Raw genomic sequence first — 16,979 nt, forward strand, 5'->3', positions numbered from 1 at the left:
GGGTTTTTCTCCCCTTTCCAGAAACGAGAGACAATTTGTTCACTATAGTTCACCAACCCCACAATTTGAAACTGATTTCCTCCTCAACTCTCTGGTTTATTCTAAGCTTGCTCAAGAATCCTGAAGAGAGCACACTGGTTGCATGACTCTTAAGATTTTGTAATAAAAGGCTAATGAGTTACTCATTGCTGGGATGTTTATGGCCATTATTTAAAGGTGAACAATAACAACATGAAGTTCAGACGCATTTGGTTCAAAATGTATTCCGCTCACATATTACTTAATGCTACACTGATTTTTTTAAAAAGCTACTTATCAATACATGAGCAACTAAAATACAATAACTTTCCTAGAACTTTGATCAAAAGAACAAAGATTTCTTACTTGCAATTATGGGGGAATCTAATCAGGTCTCTCTCCTTCCCCTCCCAGTATTCCACCCGTGATCATTTATTGTGGATTTCACAAAGGTCCAAACAGAGCAAAGGGACAAAAAGTTAAAATTAAGTCCTACGGGCATTGCTTATTTATTCCTAGTTAAAAATCAAACCCAATATTCTATTAATGATCGTAAATATTAAGGGAACAGACTAAAATAAATCTAGCTTATCTGACTTTGGTCTAGTTGAAATACCAGGTACTCATGGTCAGGTACACCTCCCAAAGCTATGCTCCTCTGCATTTACCTTTTCCCCCATTCAGAAATGGCTCTGAGATTTTTCAGATGTTGCCTAGATAATCCAGAAAACATTGTGGCCATATAATATAACCACAAAAGCTTTCCAAATGTACAGGCAAATGAAAATAAATCCAAAAGGAAAAAAAAAAGTTTGGTTGGGTTCTGGGAGAGAGTGGGTTCGGATAACATTGCTGTCTAGAATTTTCCTTTTTTAACAATCTCTCAATCTATCCCCCATATTTCAGAGAGATTTAGCTTTCATATAAAAATGGGAAGAGATGGGGGCTATGCATTTTACATTCAATATCTGATCTTTCTTTGTCAAAGCTAGAACAAAGGCAGGCAAATAAGGGGGATATACTAGGGCATTTATTTTTATTTAGAAGGATTGGCTTCCTGGTCTTCCTAGTTTCGGTTCTCCCATTATTAGGTAATATCTTAGTGTATATCCCCACATAGGACCTTACATCCCAGGCTCTCTCTCTCTCTCTCTCAATCCCCTGTACTGAATTTCTCTTTCAGAAGTTGATTTGGAGACGTTTCAAGCTACAACCCTGCATACCTCTTGAACCAAAATTGCAAATTAAGACTCTATAGATTGCTCTTTTCAATGAGTTTTATTTGCTTTTTTACACATTAGCTGCTATTTAAAAGTCTTCTAGATAAAAGGATTCCTATGAAAACTCGTAACAGGACACAAACATGACGGGCTCACACAGGGCCTCAAAGAATGGCAAAACCAAGAAAGCCTCAAAATGTAGGAGCAAACCATGTAGTCTTGAACATATAATAGCCAAAAAATAAGAATAAATAGAATATCCATTGAAACTACAGCACACGATTAAGGGGAAAGTGGTTCCTGTTGCCTATGATTGAAACAAAGATCATCAGCAAAGTCCAAAGGGTATAAAACGGTGATTAATTCAGTTCACTATCTCCTCCTGTTATTTCTGGGGCATTTAAAAAAACTACTGGAAAGTAAAATTTTCAGATACATAATTATATCCTAAAATGTCCAATTTTTGAAAGTATGTTTGATTACTCAATTTAGTGATTAATTTGATTACTCATTAAATAAGTTTTAGATATTCTAGGCCAGCCTACCATGTTCCTATCAATATACCTCAAAGCAGAAGCATAACTAGCCCCAGCAAATGGGGGCTTTGCCCCTCGGTACCATCAGGGATAAAGGAGTTTCTTCCTCCTAGAAACCACTTTTACACAAGCCTTGCCTTCTAGTCCTTCACCAGCCCCTCCAGAATCCCACTGCAGGTGCCATTCTCTTAAATCCAACCTTATTTCCTCAACTCTCCTTTTTTCTCCTAGTCCAACTCAACCAGTAGTTGGTCTTCTCTGTGCTCTGCAATCTAAATATCTTGTTGGCCCAAGTAAAAAAACTATCTGTACCTGATAGCAGCCTTTTGTGTCTCCATCCAAAAAAGCTCAGACTTATTAAAATACCCTATCTGAAGCCAAAATGCCACACAGAATGCTTTTTAAAAGATCAATTCTACCATCTGTATTATTCATTCACTTAAAGAATATCTCTTCTTTGTATAGAATAATATTTAATAAGTCAATCAAAAAGTGCTTTTTCTTACCTCCCACCCGTAACTGGGATCTTTAAGGTCTGCACTCTGCTCTCCAATGTATGGCCCAAATTTTTCTCCAACTTCAATCTTCCTTTTGGTCCATATTCCTAATCCTGCTCCAGGCACATTTGACTCTCGCAGTTCAAATTCAGGAGGAATGGGGATGTCATCAGGAATGTAAATGGGGGCTTTGTAAGGAGAGCCCTCCTTTGGAGTGAATTCTTCACAGGATGTTGCCGGAGAAGCTGGTTCTTGAATGCTGAGAGAAAGGGTGCCCACTTCTCCATCGACTTCAGGCATTTCTTCTAGAGGTATTTCAGGGTAGGTGTCATATAAACATTCATTACCTGTAAACAAATCAGAATTTCATGAGATTCCTTCTTAGAAAGTAGCAATGGGCTGTCCAATAATATGATCAATATGATACTTCATCTTTCATATTGGGATTGCCTTTAGGCAATAATAAAGTGCTTTTAATGACTTCTGATTTCACCCTGAAACAAAACCCCATTTTAAAAATAGGAATATTCTTCCAGATTTTTATATGGCTATGAGATGTAGAAGATAACAATATATGAAGAGTTGAACATTATTATTACCCAAAAGGCAATAGGATTGTAAAAATGAGATTTACCTGCAATAAACAGGAATAGTGGGGGGAAAAATATGAGTGGAAAAGCACAATTGATCCCCTGATTTTTAAAAGCAAGAAATAACAGAGATAAAAGCCTTGAGTTTGGTTGGTGTATTTTTTTGTCAAGAGAAAGCAAGGAAAGTCCCCGGTTCAATGTGTGGACACCATGAATGATATAGGAAGGGTTATGGTCTTCATCTATAGAAGGAATGGACTTATTGATAAGGTTACAAATGCATTTGACTTTCATTCTTTCTGAGGAGGTTGTCAAGACCCTTCTGCATTTCTATGATGCTCTTTGCATTATTACTCATGAATAGTTTTACTAGAGAGAATTTTTTTTTAAGATTTGCAACCACCTCTCATTTATCCACAGGGGACCCATCTTCTGTGTGGTTTATGCAGAGTAGACCTGTAATTGATTCCAGACTAGCTTTTTCCAACTGACTCTAACCCCTGGAGTTGTCTTACCCCATAGATCAGAATTCAAAGAATGTGAAATTATTTAATTATTAGCCCAGCTAAAACATAATTAGTGAGAAAAATATGCCGCCCAAAGAAAGCAACACATTCCAAACTAATAGTTTTGAAGGATCTATTGTTTTGAATCACCCTATAAGGGTGGATAATAATTGGGAATTGAAAGTAAAGCCAAAGATTAAGCAGGATAAGATTCCAAAAAATGGAAGGTGCCAATATTATTTGTAAGTAAAACCAACAAAGATTAAGACTTATTTAACAAGAATAAGTTAAAATAGAAAACTAATATAAGTCATTTTATGTTCCTTTAGATATAAAGCAAGTGTGTTGCTCCTTAAACCAGTTCTGCCCTGCTGAATTAGAGAAGAACACAATGGTCTCCTCAATGATGATTTAGCCATCTTCTGGAGTCTTCTCCTTATCATGCATTGATGTCTTAGAATTCCCCTAATGCATGGGGCTTGGCCACCCAAGTTCCAATTCTCTCCCAAAGTCTCTCTTCTGCCCCACATTCAACCAGCTTGTCTCCCAAAGTTGATTTTGAGGAGTCATTCATCCCAAGACTAACCAACTTTATTGAACCTTAGGAAAACTATGACTTCTTAGTCAAATGCCCCTTTTTAGGTTCATTAGACCCAACAGAATAATGGGTAGTAAGTACTACCTCTCTATTTCTTGAAGTATATTATGAACTATCCTGATATTGAATGAAAAAAAGCATTTCTTAGAGAAATATCAACCAAGTTGGGAACAAAAGACTGAAATGAACCCCATTAATTTTCTCACCTTTAAGCAGAACTTAAATCACACAACTAAAAACTTAGAATGTTTATCCACTTGGGGGTCTCAACTGTTATCTATGTTTACCAAATTCTCATAATCTTTTACCCCAAAGAGACATCCCCTCTCAAATTTCCTGTTTCTATCAATATTCCTGCTATTATCTCAGACAGCCAAGGTGAAAATGTCATGCTTTCTTCTTTACCCCCAATATCAAATTGATCAAAAAAAAATCCCAAAAATGCATCACACATATATTCCTCTCCAATTACCCTCATTCTTGTTCTTTTCTTTTCCATGTTGCTTCATACCTGAGCTGTGATTTCATTGGTTTAAGGAACTTTCTGATAAACAAACTTCTACCATTGTAGCTTAGGTACCTTCTATGCAATTTATTATGCTAAGAGTAGTCTAACAAACAAGTTAAGGGACTTGCCCACATCTGGATGTGTCCAGATGCAAGAGATGAAAGAAGACATTAAAAAAAATAATCTAAGTGGCTTCTAAGTAGGCTCTCCGTTCATTACACCAGATTACCTCTCTAGAAAACCATAGGAACTTCCTAATTGGTTTTTCTCACCCCTTGCCTATACATCCTAAAGAAAGCTGAGAGATTTTACTTCCTGGTATTGATTTCATTCTTCTGCTTGCCATGCACAAAATTCTTCCAAATACCTCTTCATTGTCAACTCTCCAGCTACATTCTCTCTTAAACCATCATCTCTCACTACTCTTTTTCATGATTTCTCCATTCTATCCAGGTCAATTGTAGTGGGAAAAAGGGTCCTATTTTGAATCGGAAGACCTGCCCCTGCTGGTAGAATGATCTTGGGAGAGTCTGTGCCTCAATATAAAACAAAAGGGTTTAATTAACCAAATGACCTGTAGGTTTCATTCCAGCCCCAAAGATTCTAAGTTCCAATCGAAAACTCATGCCATGTTCATTCTAGCTTCAAAGACTTGATTCATATTGATGGAAGAGACAGAATGACTGATTTTACCCTTTGATGAGGGATAAGAAATGTAAATGGACCTTAATAGATCATCTACAGCAGGCAGAAAAGGACTATTGTTCTAGAATACTTCCTTCCTTAATGAATTGTACCTGGAGTCCTGGGATCAAATCCTGCCTCAGACTCTTACTACACACTTGACTTTAAGACTCAGTTTCCTCACTTGAAAATGGGATCACTGAACTAGCCTGCTTCTGCAGTCCCTTTCCTACCTCTTCTCTGTTGTTAGTCACAGCTCCATCTCTTCTCTCCTCTTGTGCAGATTGTCAGTCAACACCTGAAGGACTTACGGAGGACTTAACGGTTTAATAAGGATGTGTCTTGTCCTTCCATCTGGATACTACAACTTATGCCTAACCCCCTCCATCCTTTGCTGCCGAGCTCAGAACATTGCAAGGACTCCATTGCTTTTTATAAGATGGGCTGAGTCACATTTTTTGCTTGTTAAAATCTAAGGAAATACTTTTCCACAATCAGAATCTTCCTTAGAGATCTCCAATCCAGCAATTAGAACAACAAATGAGCCTTACATAGAGGGACTTTCAAGAGAGGGAAGTCAGTGGATAGAGCACCAGTCCTGAACTCAGAAGGACCTGAGTTCAAATCTGCTCTCACACACTTAATACTTTCTGGTGACCCTGGGCAAGTCACTTAACCCCAATTGACTCAAGAGAGAGAGAGACAGAGACAGAGACAGAGAGAGAGAAAAAAAAAGAGAGAGAGACAGAGAGACAGAGAGAGAAAGAGAGAGAGACAGACAGACAGAGAAAGAGAGAGAGACAGAGAGAGAGAGAAAAGAGAGAGAGAGAGAGACAGACAGAGAGAGAGAGAGACAGAGAGACAGAGAGAGAGAGAAGTTCAATCTAAGGTCCACTCAGATCTTGACCAAGATCATATGAGTAATAACTTGAACCAAGGAGTCCTGGGATCAAATCCTGTCCCAGACTCATTAAACATTTCACTTTGGAACTTAGTTTCCTCACTTGAAAAGGGGAGCACTGAGCTAGACAGGGCTTCTGCAGTCCCTTTCCCTCTTCACTGTCAGATACAGCTCCATCTCTTCTACCACACTCTTATACAGATTGTCAGTCAACACTTGATTCTCTAATTCCAAAGCCACTGTTTTAACCACCATACCACACTGCCTCCTTGGTTGGAGCCTGAACCAGCTCTGAGCAATTCTCACCCTACAAAATTAAGGCTCAAACTAAAACTCAACAAAAACACCATTTCCTTTGATCAGAGCCCCTGAGGAATATGCCATCACAATAAAATATTTAAATGTTCAGATGTCTTTGACCAAGGCAAACCAATCCATCATCCATAGGAGTTTTGCACTTCACCCTCGGGTCAATAGGTTGGAAGACTGGCTGACTAGTTAGTTTTTTTCACCGACATAAAAAAAAGAAAAAGAAAATCCCCTCCCCCCTAAAAATCAACCTTAGGATTTTGCCTATCCGGCTCCTCTAAAGTGATTTTTACAAAATCAACATGGAGTTTTCCATTGCATAGATTTTCCTCTTTGAATCGTTAGAAGTAGAGATAGTAACCACGCTGCAGACTTGTCCATTTAAGTGGTAGGGAAAGAAAGAATAGGCCAGGGTGCCTCTGGTAATGATCCATTATGGTCCAGTTACATTTCCCCTCCCTCCTCAAAGGGTTAAATCAGTCATACTGTCACTTCCATCAAAGTGATCTCCAACCCTTAAAAAGGATCTCGGCGAACCCATCTGTGCCCTCCCACTGGCATGGCTGACCCCGTGACCTCTGCGCTACCAGAAAACTCTCCTAATGCATAATTTAAACAAGTGCATTTAGATTTTAATTCCTGCAGTGACAAAATACACATCTGGGCCCAGTCTGCCACACAGAGGGGTTTGCATTCAAAGCCCAAATGCAATTCTGATGACAAAGGCGAAGAATTCTGGTGAAAACTTGAACAACTTATGGAGTGTTAGGGGAATCCAGCGGGTCCATTTGCTCCCATCTGTGCACAGGGATGAAATATATGTACAAATAAAAGCTCCTTTGGGCCAAACAAATTTTAACCTAGTATCACTTGAATTAAATATTTTTAAATGGGTTGGATCACAAAAAAAAAAAAATGTAAAGAGAAAACTTTAATTTACAAACTAGAAATTATAATGTATTTCTAATATAATTAATTTAATTTTTTATTCCAAATGTTCTAGTATCACTGTTTTGAATATTTGCATTATCCAAAGTAAAATATCATTTCAGCTAGCATTATTCAAGTAATATCTCCCCGAAAAAAACTCAAATATTTTGTCTAAAGGATAAGCTCCTTCCATGATTTCATTTCCTTGAAATGTGCCCGATTTCTATAGGCACACAATGTGGGACGGTCTAGAGACCCCATCGATTTAAGTGGACCCTCTTTGTGATGAATTTCTATTTAATTTGTATACATTTACACAAGTATTTGTTTCCCTCATCTTGCCAGTAAGGATTGTTTCATGTTTTTGTATTTGTTCACCAATGTCTCCCACAGTGCCTGGCACATTCAGATAAGGTTAGGCGTGGACCTGGGATTTCATGAAGATAGAGAATTCCCATATAAGGAGATTCCTTCAGTCAATGCAAGCCAGTCACTTTCCTGTAACTTAGAGAGAGCTGTCTAAGACATTGGCTTCAAGCTCAAATAGGAAGGGGAATCATAAAACTTTACATAAAGGGGCCCTGTGGGCCAAACATGCAAATAGTTCTAAAATTTAAGTTATCTGTGCTTTATTGTATTTTAGGGTTGGGTATTTAATTTTGGTTCTTGTCCAATTCATTTTCAAGCTGGTTTAAGCTGCTCAGGCCAGGACGCATTTGACAGACACTTCTGTTCTTAGAGAAATAAAAAGAATAACTTGTCCAGTCTCATATATGCAATATGTATCAAAGGAAAGGTATATAGTAGGTGCTTAATAATATCTGTTGATTTTTGGTTGGACTTATGGGTCATACCATAGTCTCAGAATTAGATTTTGTTGGGGATCTCGGAGATTTAACCCAGCACCTACCCCAACAAGGGAATCACCATTAGAGCATCCCAGAAAGTGGACATCTAATCATCCAAAGAGTAAGCACTCATACTATTCTAAAGCAATTCATTTTCCTTAGGGAAGTGATCTAAGAGAAATTTTTCCTCACCTCAAATCTAAATTTTCCTCATTGCAACCAACACCCTTTGTTTCTGGTTCTGTCCTCAGGGGTCAAATGGAAGATAAATTAAATCTCTTTCAATGAAAATACTTCAGATATTTAAAGACAGATATTATACTTTCTCCCCTCCACCCTTAAATCACACTTTTTCCCCCTAAGCTAAAAAAATTCCCTTTTCTTCAACCATCTGTCATATATTATAGCAAGTATTAAAAATACTCAATCAGATAAAAAATATACAGGGAAGGCCTGAATGACTATATGGATAGAGGGATGGTTGCAAGAAGTGATGGACAGATGGATTTGAACAGAAGGATGTATAGAAGAAGAGATGGATGGATAGAGGATAGATAGATGAATGAACAGAAGGATAGATGGATTGGTGAACAAAAGGATAGATGGATGAAAGGAGAGATGCATGGGTGGAGCATAAATGGATGGTTGAATAGAAAGATGGATGGATAGACAGGACGATGGGTGGAAGGAGGGATGGATGGAAAAGTGGACAGAGAGATAGATGGATAGACAGATGGAGGGATGAAAAATACTAAACAATTACTAAATGTTAGGCACTATGTTAAATGTAAAGATAAAAATACAGATGCAAAGATAATCCCTACTCTTAGAGAACCTCTATTCTAATAGGAAAAGCAATACATATAAAACAATGGTGGCCAGGGAAGGGAAACTTTGGTATAAATGATTAGTGGAACCATAAGAGACTAAACTGATTATCCCTTTTTCTAAGAACGAGGATAGAATTATGATGGGTTATTATAGGGATCACTCAGATCATCGAGATCACCAATCTTTCCAAATACTGAAGCTAATCTAATCTAAAGTTAACCATTCTTGACATTAACTTAGAGTTTTCTCTGTGTTCCTAGATTGAATGAGTACATCAAAAGAAGTGAGATGCAGGGAAGAAGTGTCTCATCAAAAAGTTAACAAGCATTTATTAAGCATCTACTATGTATGTCCCAAGCTATGAGAATACAAAGACAAAAAAAAAAAGAGTTTCTGCCCTCAAGAAGCTTACAGAGTAATGGGAGCGGTAATAGGCAAACAATTATGTATTTACAAGATACAGAGAGAGGTTACATTGGTGGTAATGTCAGAGGGACAGCACTAAGCTTAAGGAGGCTTGGGGCTTCCAGCAGAAAGAGGGATTTTAGCAGGGCCAGGAGGAGGAAATGAAAAGGGAGAATTTTCCAGGCATAGGGACCAGTCAGTGAAAACCCTGATTCAGAAAGTGGAGTAATGAGGGAGAGGAATAGCATCTCTGAGAGGATAAAGAATGACTGTCCCTTCTCTAAAGATGCAGTCTAGGTATTGTGTGTCATGCATTTAGGCCAAGAAAAGGTTTAAAGATGGAGGCAAGATTGTGACTAGAAAAGTAATCTATGAGTTCAATTTCTTAAATATGCTTTTTATTCCCAATAAGCCTCTGGAGACTTGGCAAGGAGACCACTCAATGATACAACCAAACAATTAATAGTCTATGACACTTTGAGACTCTTAAGCCTAGCTCCCAATGAGGAGGGATCCTTTTGGAAAATACATAGATAAAGAAGGTGACCAGGCCATCAAATCATGGATTTTGAGCTTGAGGGCATCTTCCAGCTAGAAACTCACTCAATTGCTAGATTTTATCAATGAGAAAGTTTGTCTTGCCCAAGTGCAGACTTTCCAATGTCAAGGACAGAAGCTATTTCCATTATGTCATTCAGAGAAGAAAATTATTAACCAAAAGTAAAGGTGCATTTGTTTAGCAATACATACTTATCATAACGCATTCTAAAACATCATTATATTTGATCAGTCAGCGAGTATTTAAGTAAGTGCCAAACATTTAAGCATGTTCCAGAATCCTCCAAACAGCCTAACAATATACTTAAAACAGATATTAGAGCATTTATGAAGCATCTACTGTATAAAGGGCACCGTACCACATAGGGAAGATTAAAAACATCAATATGGAAACATCCCTCCCTTCAGAAAGCTGACATTTTACTAGCAGTAATTCTCCATCACACAACCACGTATAAGGATTCAAACCCAGTCTTCTGATCTCAAGCCCAATATCCCTTCTACTGAATATGTCGGCACTCTGGCTTGTCAAGGGGAGCACTCTTATACATCCCCCTTATCTCACAGAATCAGCTTGAACAGAACCAGAACCATTTCTCTTTTCATCTCTTATATTCCTGGTACACAGCACATGGTGAGCACTTAAGAAATACTTATTAGATTGTTGATTTTCTTTACAAGAATAATGATCATTTATTTAAATTACTGAAATATAAACATAGTCACACATGTCATGCAAGCAGCTGCTTTTCCACTTGCCAGGCTAAGCTTTTCATTTCCTCACTGCTAAAGTAATGATGTATGAAGAATGAAACTTAATTTTTATTTGATTATCCAGGCCACCATGAACAGAGGGGACAAGTTAAAAACAGATATGTCTGTTTTCTAAGTGCAAAACTGGTCTAAGGTGTTTCTTCTTTCTCTCTAATGCATCGCTCTATTCTGAACCTGCCCTTGAATCACAGAGAGAATGATAGTCAGGAGAACTTGGTTCAAATCATCATTCTGAAAATTACTGGGAAGTTCTCTGATTTCTCTTTCCCTTGACTTTCTTTTCATGTATTACACTGTACAATCTACCTTGAAGGATTGTTTCAAGGAAAATGTTTTGGAAACCAAATTCTCTATATAAATGTGAATTTGTACTACTATTCCTACTTTAATTCATCTAGGTGGGTGTGAAACTTTAAGTATTAAAGAGTTTCTCAGCATATTTTTAAAAATTATTATTATCATTAGAAAGAGCCTTTGATCATAGGGTGAAAGCTGAGTTTGGAGTGAGGCAGTCTTGGATTCAAATTCTTGCTAACTAACTGTGTGATCCTAGGCTTGATCTTTCCTGTACATCAAGGGACACTCTAGGACTTCTCTGAGTCACAGAGAAGTACCCATCTGCTGCATGGGTAAAAGGAGTGCTCCACAAATAAGACATTGCACACTCTTCAACTATTTATCATAATTACAGATGAAAAATAATAATTCCCATCTTAACTATTCTTCAATTAAGCTCACGTTAAATTTTCTGTATTAATTCTGAAATATCTATTGTATAGTGCAAAGTGTAATAATTTGCAGTCAGATGACCTGAATTCAAATCCTGACCTAGTTACTTATATAGAGATCTACATATAGTAGGCTATATCTACTACTATATATAGTATATGTGCTATATAGTATATATATACATATATATAGTAAGCTATATATGCTACTATCTATTTAGAGAAAAATCTCAGCTTTCTAAATTTTGTTTTGCATATTAAAACATTTTATGTTTTACACAATTATAAAATAAATGAGACAAATTTCTTTTTTTTTTTTTTTTTTTTTTGGCTGAGGCAATCGGGGTTAAGTGACTTGCCCAAGGTCACACAGCCAGGAAGTCTGAGGCTAGATTTGAACTCAGGTTCTCCTGACTTCAGGGCTGATGCTCTATCCACTACATCAACTAGCTGCCCCAATGAGACAAATTTCTATAGAATCATAGAAGAAAACTATTCACGGGAGGATGTGTGTGTATGTATGTGTGTGCATGAGAGATTTAGAATTTTGGAGTAAGTCTGGTATATCTGGAGTAAGAGCAGCGAAGTAAACCCAAGAGAGAGTGTGTGACACACTCACACTCTCTCTCTTCCTGTATGTGTGTCAGTGTATTTATATACACACACATAGATACACATGTATATAAAATCAATATGAATATATGTAAAAATAAATATAACGTGTATGTATATGAATAAAATTAGGAGTTTGAATAACTTGTCCATGGTCACAGAGGTAATGCTCCAACGCCACAGTGGGGATTTGTTCCTAACGCCTTCCTGGCTCCAAGTCCAATTATGTTGTTCAGTTACTTTTTCAGTCATGGTGCAACTCTCTGTCATCCCATTTGGGGTTTTCTTGGCAAAGATCCTAGAGTGGTTTGCTATTTCCTCATCCAGTTCATTTTACTGGTGAGGAAACTGAGTCAAAAAGAGTTAAGTGACTTGCTTAGGATCGCTCAACCAGTAAGTGAACTCAGGCTCCAAGCTTAACACTTTATCCCTTGCCCCACCAGCAGCCCCCTCCCAAAGTCTAAAAACTTTCCCATTGAACCACACAGGCTCAATATTGATATTTTCTATGCCAACCCCTAGTATGGCCTACAGGATAAAAATCTGGGTCCGAGTCTCCTTTCTGATCTGGATAAATCACTTAGTTTCTCATTATTCCATGGGACTCTGAGACTATAAGTTATGAGTAAGCCTTGTGGAAGGGATTTTCTCAGCAAGAGTTCATTATAATGAATGAAATCATAAGTGTAGCCAATGACTAGCAGAAATCTATGCATGTATGAATACCCATGTTATATGTATATGTACACACAATATATACACATATATCTGCATTGTTCATAAACAGTTTTATGTGCATACGCACGGTCCCAAGGCCCTGTGCCTCCAGACGTGGCTGTGGGCCTGATTTCAAGCAGACTCGTTGCGCTCTTTGCTACATGAAGTACCAGAGTCCTCGGGAGGAGACCAATCAGGAAACAGAACAGATGAGGTCATTCAGAAGTTTCAACGTTTTCCCCCCATTCTATTCCTTGTTGCTGTTTTGTCACAAAAACATGAGACGCTTCAAAGGAAGCTCAGTCCTAAAGGTTAATTGCCACTGGAGAAGCAGGCCGAGCGGCTTGCAGGCCGACAGGAAGGATTACGCGTGGCCGAGGATGCTTGCACAGCCCCGGGAGAAGCAGAAGCTCGGCCCTTGCCCGGGACCACCTGGCACAGAGCAGTCACTTGATAACAGGACTGTGAGTCAATGTGTGTTGATGAGTGTTGGCGATTTCCTTCAAGGATTTAGCACCGGATATGCTGGGCTCTTCCCTTCCTAGAGCAATTACCCAGTGGCTCCCACTGGCGTGTTTGAGAGAAAGCAAAGGGCCCCCGGGGCCTTCCCCAGCCACTGGGCCAATATACACATGTGGGCTTTGAGGAAGGGTGGGGCCCATGAGGTACTGATGGATGAGGAGAGAAAGAGGCCCCAGTCTCATCAGCAAAAGATCCCAGAAGACTGGCCCAGAGATCATTAGTAGATTCAGAGAAAAAGGAAACTAGTCAAAGAAAGAAAATGCAATTCAGGAAAATGACCAAAAAGAGAAGGGGAAGTCTCTTAAGGGTCCAGTGGAAATATTTTTAAAATAATAATATACTACTAATCACAAGTACAATGTGATAGACAGCAGGTCACAGCAGCTGGAGGGTGGACAATAACGAGGAAGACCTGGGCTTTCTTATTACACTTCTGTTGGCCATGGGCTAATCACTTAATTTGTCAGGGGTTTCAGAGAACTCAGTAAGACTTTAAGTAACAGGAATGGTTCTAATTTGTTTTGGAGGATGGAATTTCCATACTGGAAGTTCCACACATGGGTGGAATCACAAGTCCAGCAACAAAAAGTTAACGTAAAGAAGAAATGGTGAATAAAGTGTTGGATTTGAAATCAGGAAAGTAGAGGTTTCCACTACAGTTGTCTACTAACTGGGTGACCCTAGACAAGTGATTTTTCTCATGGCAACTTCAAGGATTGATCTATTTTGTCATTAGAGGTTCAGGATCTGCATTCAAAGAACAAGTTACCAGGCCAGAATTTCCCTGCATTGATGAAAGCATGAATCCTACATGTAATCACACAACTATTATGGTAAAACATAATTCTTGAGAGCAGGAACTACTTCAATTTTGTCTTTGCATCTCTGGTCTCCAGCACAGGGCTTAACACACATCAGGTGCCTAATAAATACTTGTTAATCGGTTGGCTAGTTGGATTGACTAAGGGACGAGACAAGGGAGGTAGTTTTCATTTATTTTACCATAATGATGATCATCATAATCACAATTGTTATTGTTATTTACTGTTATTATTGATACAGAGGATGTCTTCTAATCTCTCCCAGAATGCCACAAATTAACCATCAAAAAAGGAGGCCAATTTTCTCCATCTATGAAACGTTTGATAATAAAGGGACTGGATTAAAATACTCCTAAGCTCTATGAAACTGTGATACTTCTAGTCCTGACTAATAAAGAGACAGATCTAACCACTTCTATCTAAAAGCTAGAATTAGACTGGCTTTGTTTCAATTATAATAGGCAAAGAAATCCTATTCCTCTTTCCGGGAAGCTCTTTCCATAGACAGTTACAAGAAGCCGCAGGACCAAGAGAGAGGGATTTCAGGGGGTTAGGAATGAGTAGAACCCTTTCCAAGGAAAACTCTAACCAACTTAATGCTTTGTTTCTCCTTTAGTTGGGAAGCCATTATTATTATTACCAAGTAAGCCCAGGGAACTTAAGTTAGGAAGTCTCGTGTTCTTGAATTCAAATCTGACTGCAAACACTTATTATTAGCTTTGTGACTTTGACAAGCCACTTAACTCTGTTTGCCTCAGTTTGCTCATCTGTAAAATGAGCTGGAGAAGTCACTGGCAAACTACTCGAGCATCTTTGCCAAGAAAACTCCAAATGGGATCACAAAGAGTCAGGCGTGACTGGAAAATGACTGAACAAGTTGTGGGGGAAAAGTGTTCTATATTGTCTCTTATATTTAAACTCAATGGGAAAGCTTTTCATCATAGAGAATCATCCTATCTTCTTCACTGTATTTTCCCCCAAGAAACGCTTCTTACGCTGGAATAAAAATCCCTTCAGATGAATTCACAGTGAACCCAATATGGCCTGAGCTGTGCAGCTGACAGGGATGCTTCCATCTCCCTCCAGTGGGCTAAAGTAGCCAGGGCTCAGCCTTTACAAGACTCAGGCCATATCTCCAGCGATTATTTGCCAGCCTATCTAAAAGAAAGCAGGCATTTCCTGTCACATACAAATGGGAGGGACACCCTTATCTAAATGGCTGTTTAAACAGGTATTTAAGAAAAAGCTATCACAGGCAGGAATTGAGCCTAGGACGGAACCCATTACTTAAAGTCTGGACACAGCAGTGGAGGGGGCTAACCCTTAGCCAGGAAAAAGGAACCTATTAAACTTGAGGAAGAGGTAGGGGGGGAAAAAAAAGGGTAAGTCTCAATGTGAGCTAAAATGGAGGCATGAGAACATACTAGAGGGATATCATCCCTAAGGCAGAAAGGGAGGGGAGGGATTTCAAGAATCCACATTGGAGCTACCAAGAGCTTACAAGGGAAGCAGCGAATTTAGCTTTTTGACCCAAAATACACAGTAGAGAGGATCTCCTGGCCCTTCTATCTAACCTCTCCTCTTCCTTCCCAATGCAACTTGAATTTATTCCCATTAAGAACCCATAAAACTGGGCTGTTATTCTCACATTAAGTAGACTGCCCTCTGGTGAGAACTGTGGTTTGTATGTGGCTACAAAGTGTGGTTCACTACCTAGGGATTTGTTTATGCTGTTGATGCTGGTTAAAAAGAAGGTTGTAGTCCTTCAGAATCCTAACGAGGGACCCGGCTCACTTCCTGTGAAGGGGGTGGGGAGGTTGCCATTCAAAGTCATTTAAATGAGGGCATGAGTGAGCATTAATGTGTGCCATTTCTGATGGAGAAACATTCCTCCTGCCTCTCCTTCATGCAAATGGTCCCCAGAATCCCAGAGTCCCAACTTGTTTATTGTGGCGGCTGTGTGCTTCCCAAGAAGAAGGGTCCCAATTCCAGGAGTTAAGGGCCCACGGTGACCCTCAAGGCAAATGAGGAAGGCTCCTGGCAAATGGCTGACTTCTAAACAAAAAGTTAACATGTAAAATCCCAGCCTTTCTTTACAGACTCTCAAAAACCTAAAAAATATCAGAAAGCCCAAGGAAAGCGAACACGGCTTCCACACAGCCTCAGTCCAAGGAAGTGGTTCATTTTGGAGAAGGGGAACGTTCAGGTTCTTTCTCCTGACTGACTTGTCTACATAGCACCCAGGCTGCCTGGCAGCCCACATAAAGAAGATAATTATTCATATCCGGCAGAAGAGGGAGTCATAGCAAAAGGCTCCAAAGAGGTATGTGAGCAGGCCCGAGAAGGCAGAGCTAACTCACTCTGGTCTCCAGAGCCTGGCCAGAAAGAGAGATCGTGCATTTGTCAGAGACTCCAAGGGAGGAGAAGTCACCCTCGTGGGCCTTCCTTCTGCTTCCCCGGACCCCTGAGAGCAATGGCGGCTGAGCCTTCAGCTTCCACCGGGCCCATAGAGAGCAAAAGGTTCAGTGATTACAGAGATGTCACTCTCTTCAGCATTGAAATGGACGTCATAGACTATCTTGCTCCAATCTTTTCATTTCATCAAAAAGAAACTAAGACAAGAATCATTCCTTCCTCAAGATCACACAAGTATTAAGCTGACTCTAATTTCACATGACTTTTTTTTTCTATTTCCAAGTTTTGGGCTTTGTCTCTGGAAGAGGGAAAGGAAAGAGGGAGATAGAAAAATTAGAACTTTTTTAAAATAAATATTAAAAATGGTTTTAATTTGTAATAGGGGAAAAAACAACTTATTAATTTTTATTTTTTATTATAGCTTTTTATTTACAAGACATATGCATGGGTA

General features: G+C 38.9%; 1 protein-coding gene across 6 annotated transcripts in view; it reads right to left on the reverse strand.

Annotated features, from left to right (window-relative positions):
• Positions 1 to 16,979, reverse strand: part of MECOM (MDS1 and EVI1 complex locus) — a 678,098-nt gene that overhangs the window by 352,620 nt on the left and 308,499 nt on the right. For all 6 annotated transcript variants that reach the window (XM_074298148.1, XM_074298147.1, XM_074298145.1 and 3 more), the window contains one exon: positions 2,281 to 2,618. In XM_074298148.1, coding sequence (XP_074154249.1) covers positions 2,281 to 2,618 — 338 coding nt within the window. Of the gene's footprint in view, positions 1 to 2,280; positions 2,619 to 16,979 lie in introns of those variants that run through there.

Source organism: Sminthopsis crassicaudata, chromosome 3, assembly GCF_048593235.1.
Source record: "Sminthopsis crassicaudata isolate SCR6 chromosome 3, ASM4859323v1, whole genome shotgun sequence".
NCBI lineage: Eukaryota > Metazoa > Chordata > Mammalia > Dasyuromorphia > Dasyuridae > Sminthopsis > Sminthopsis crassicaudata.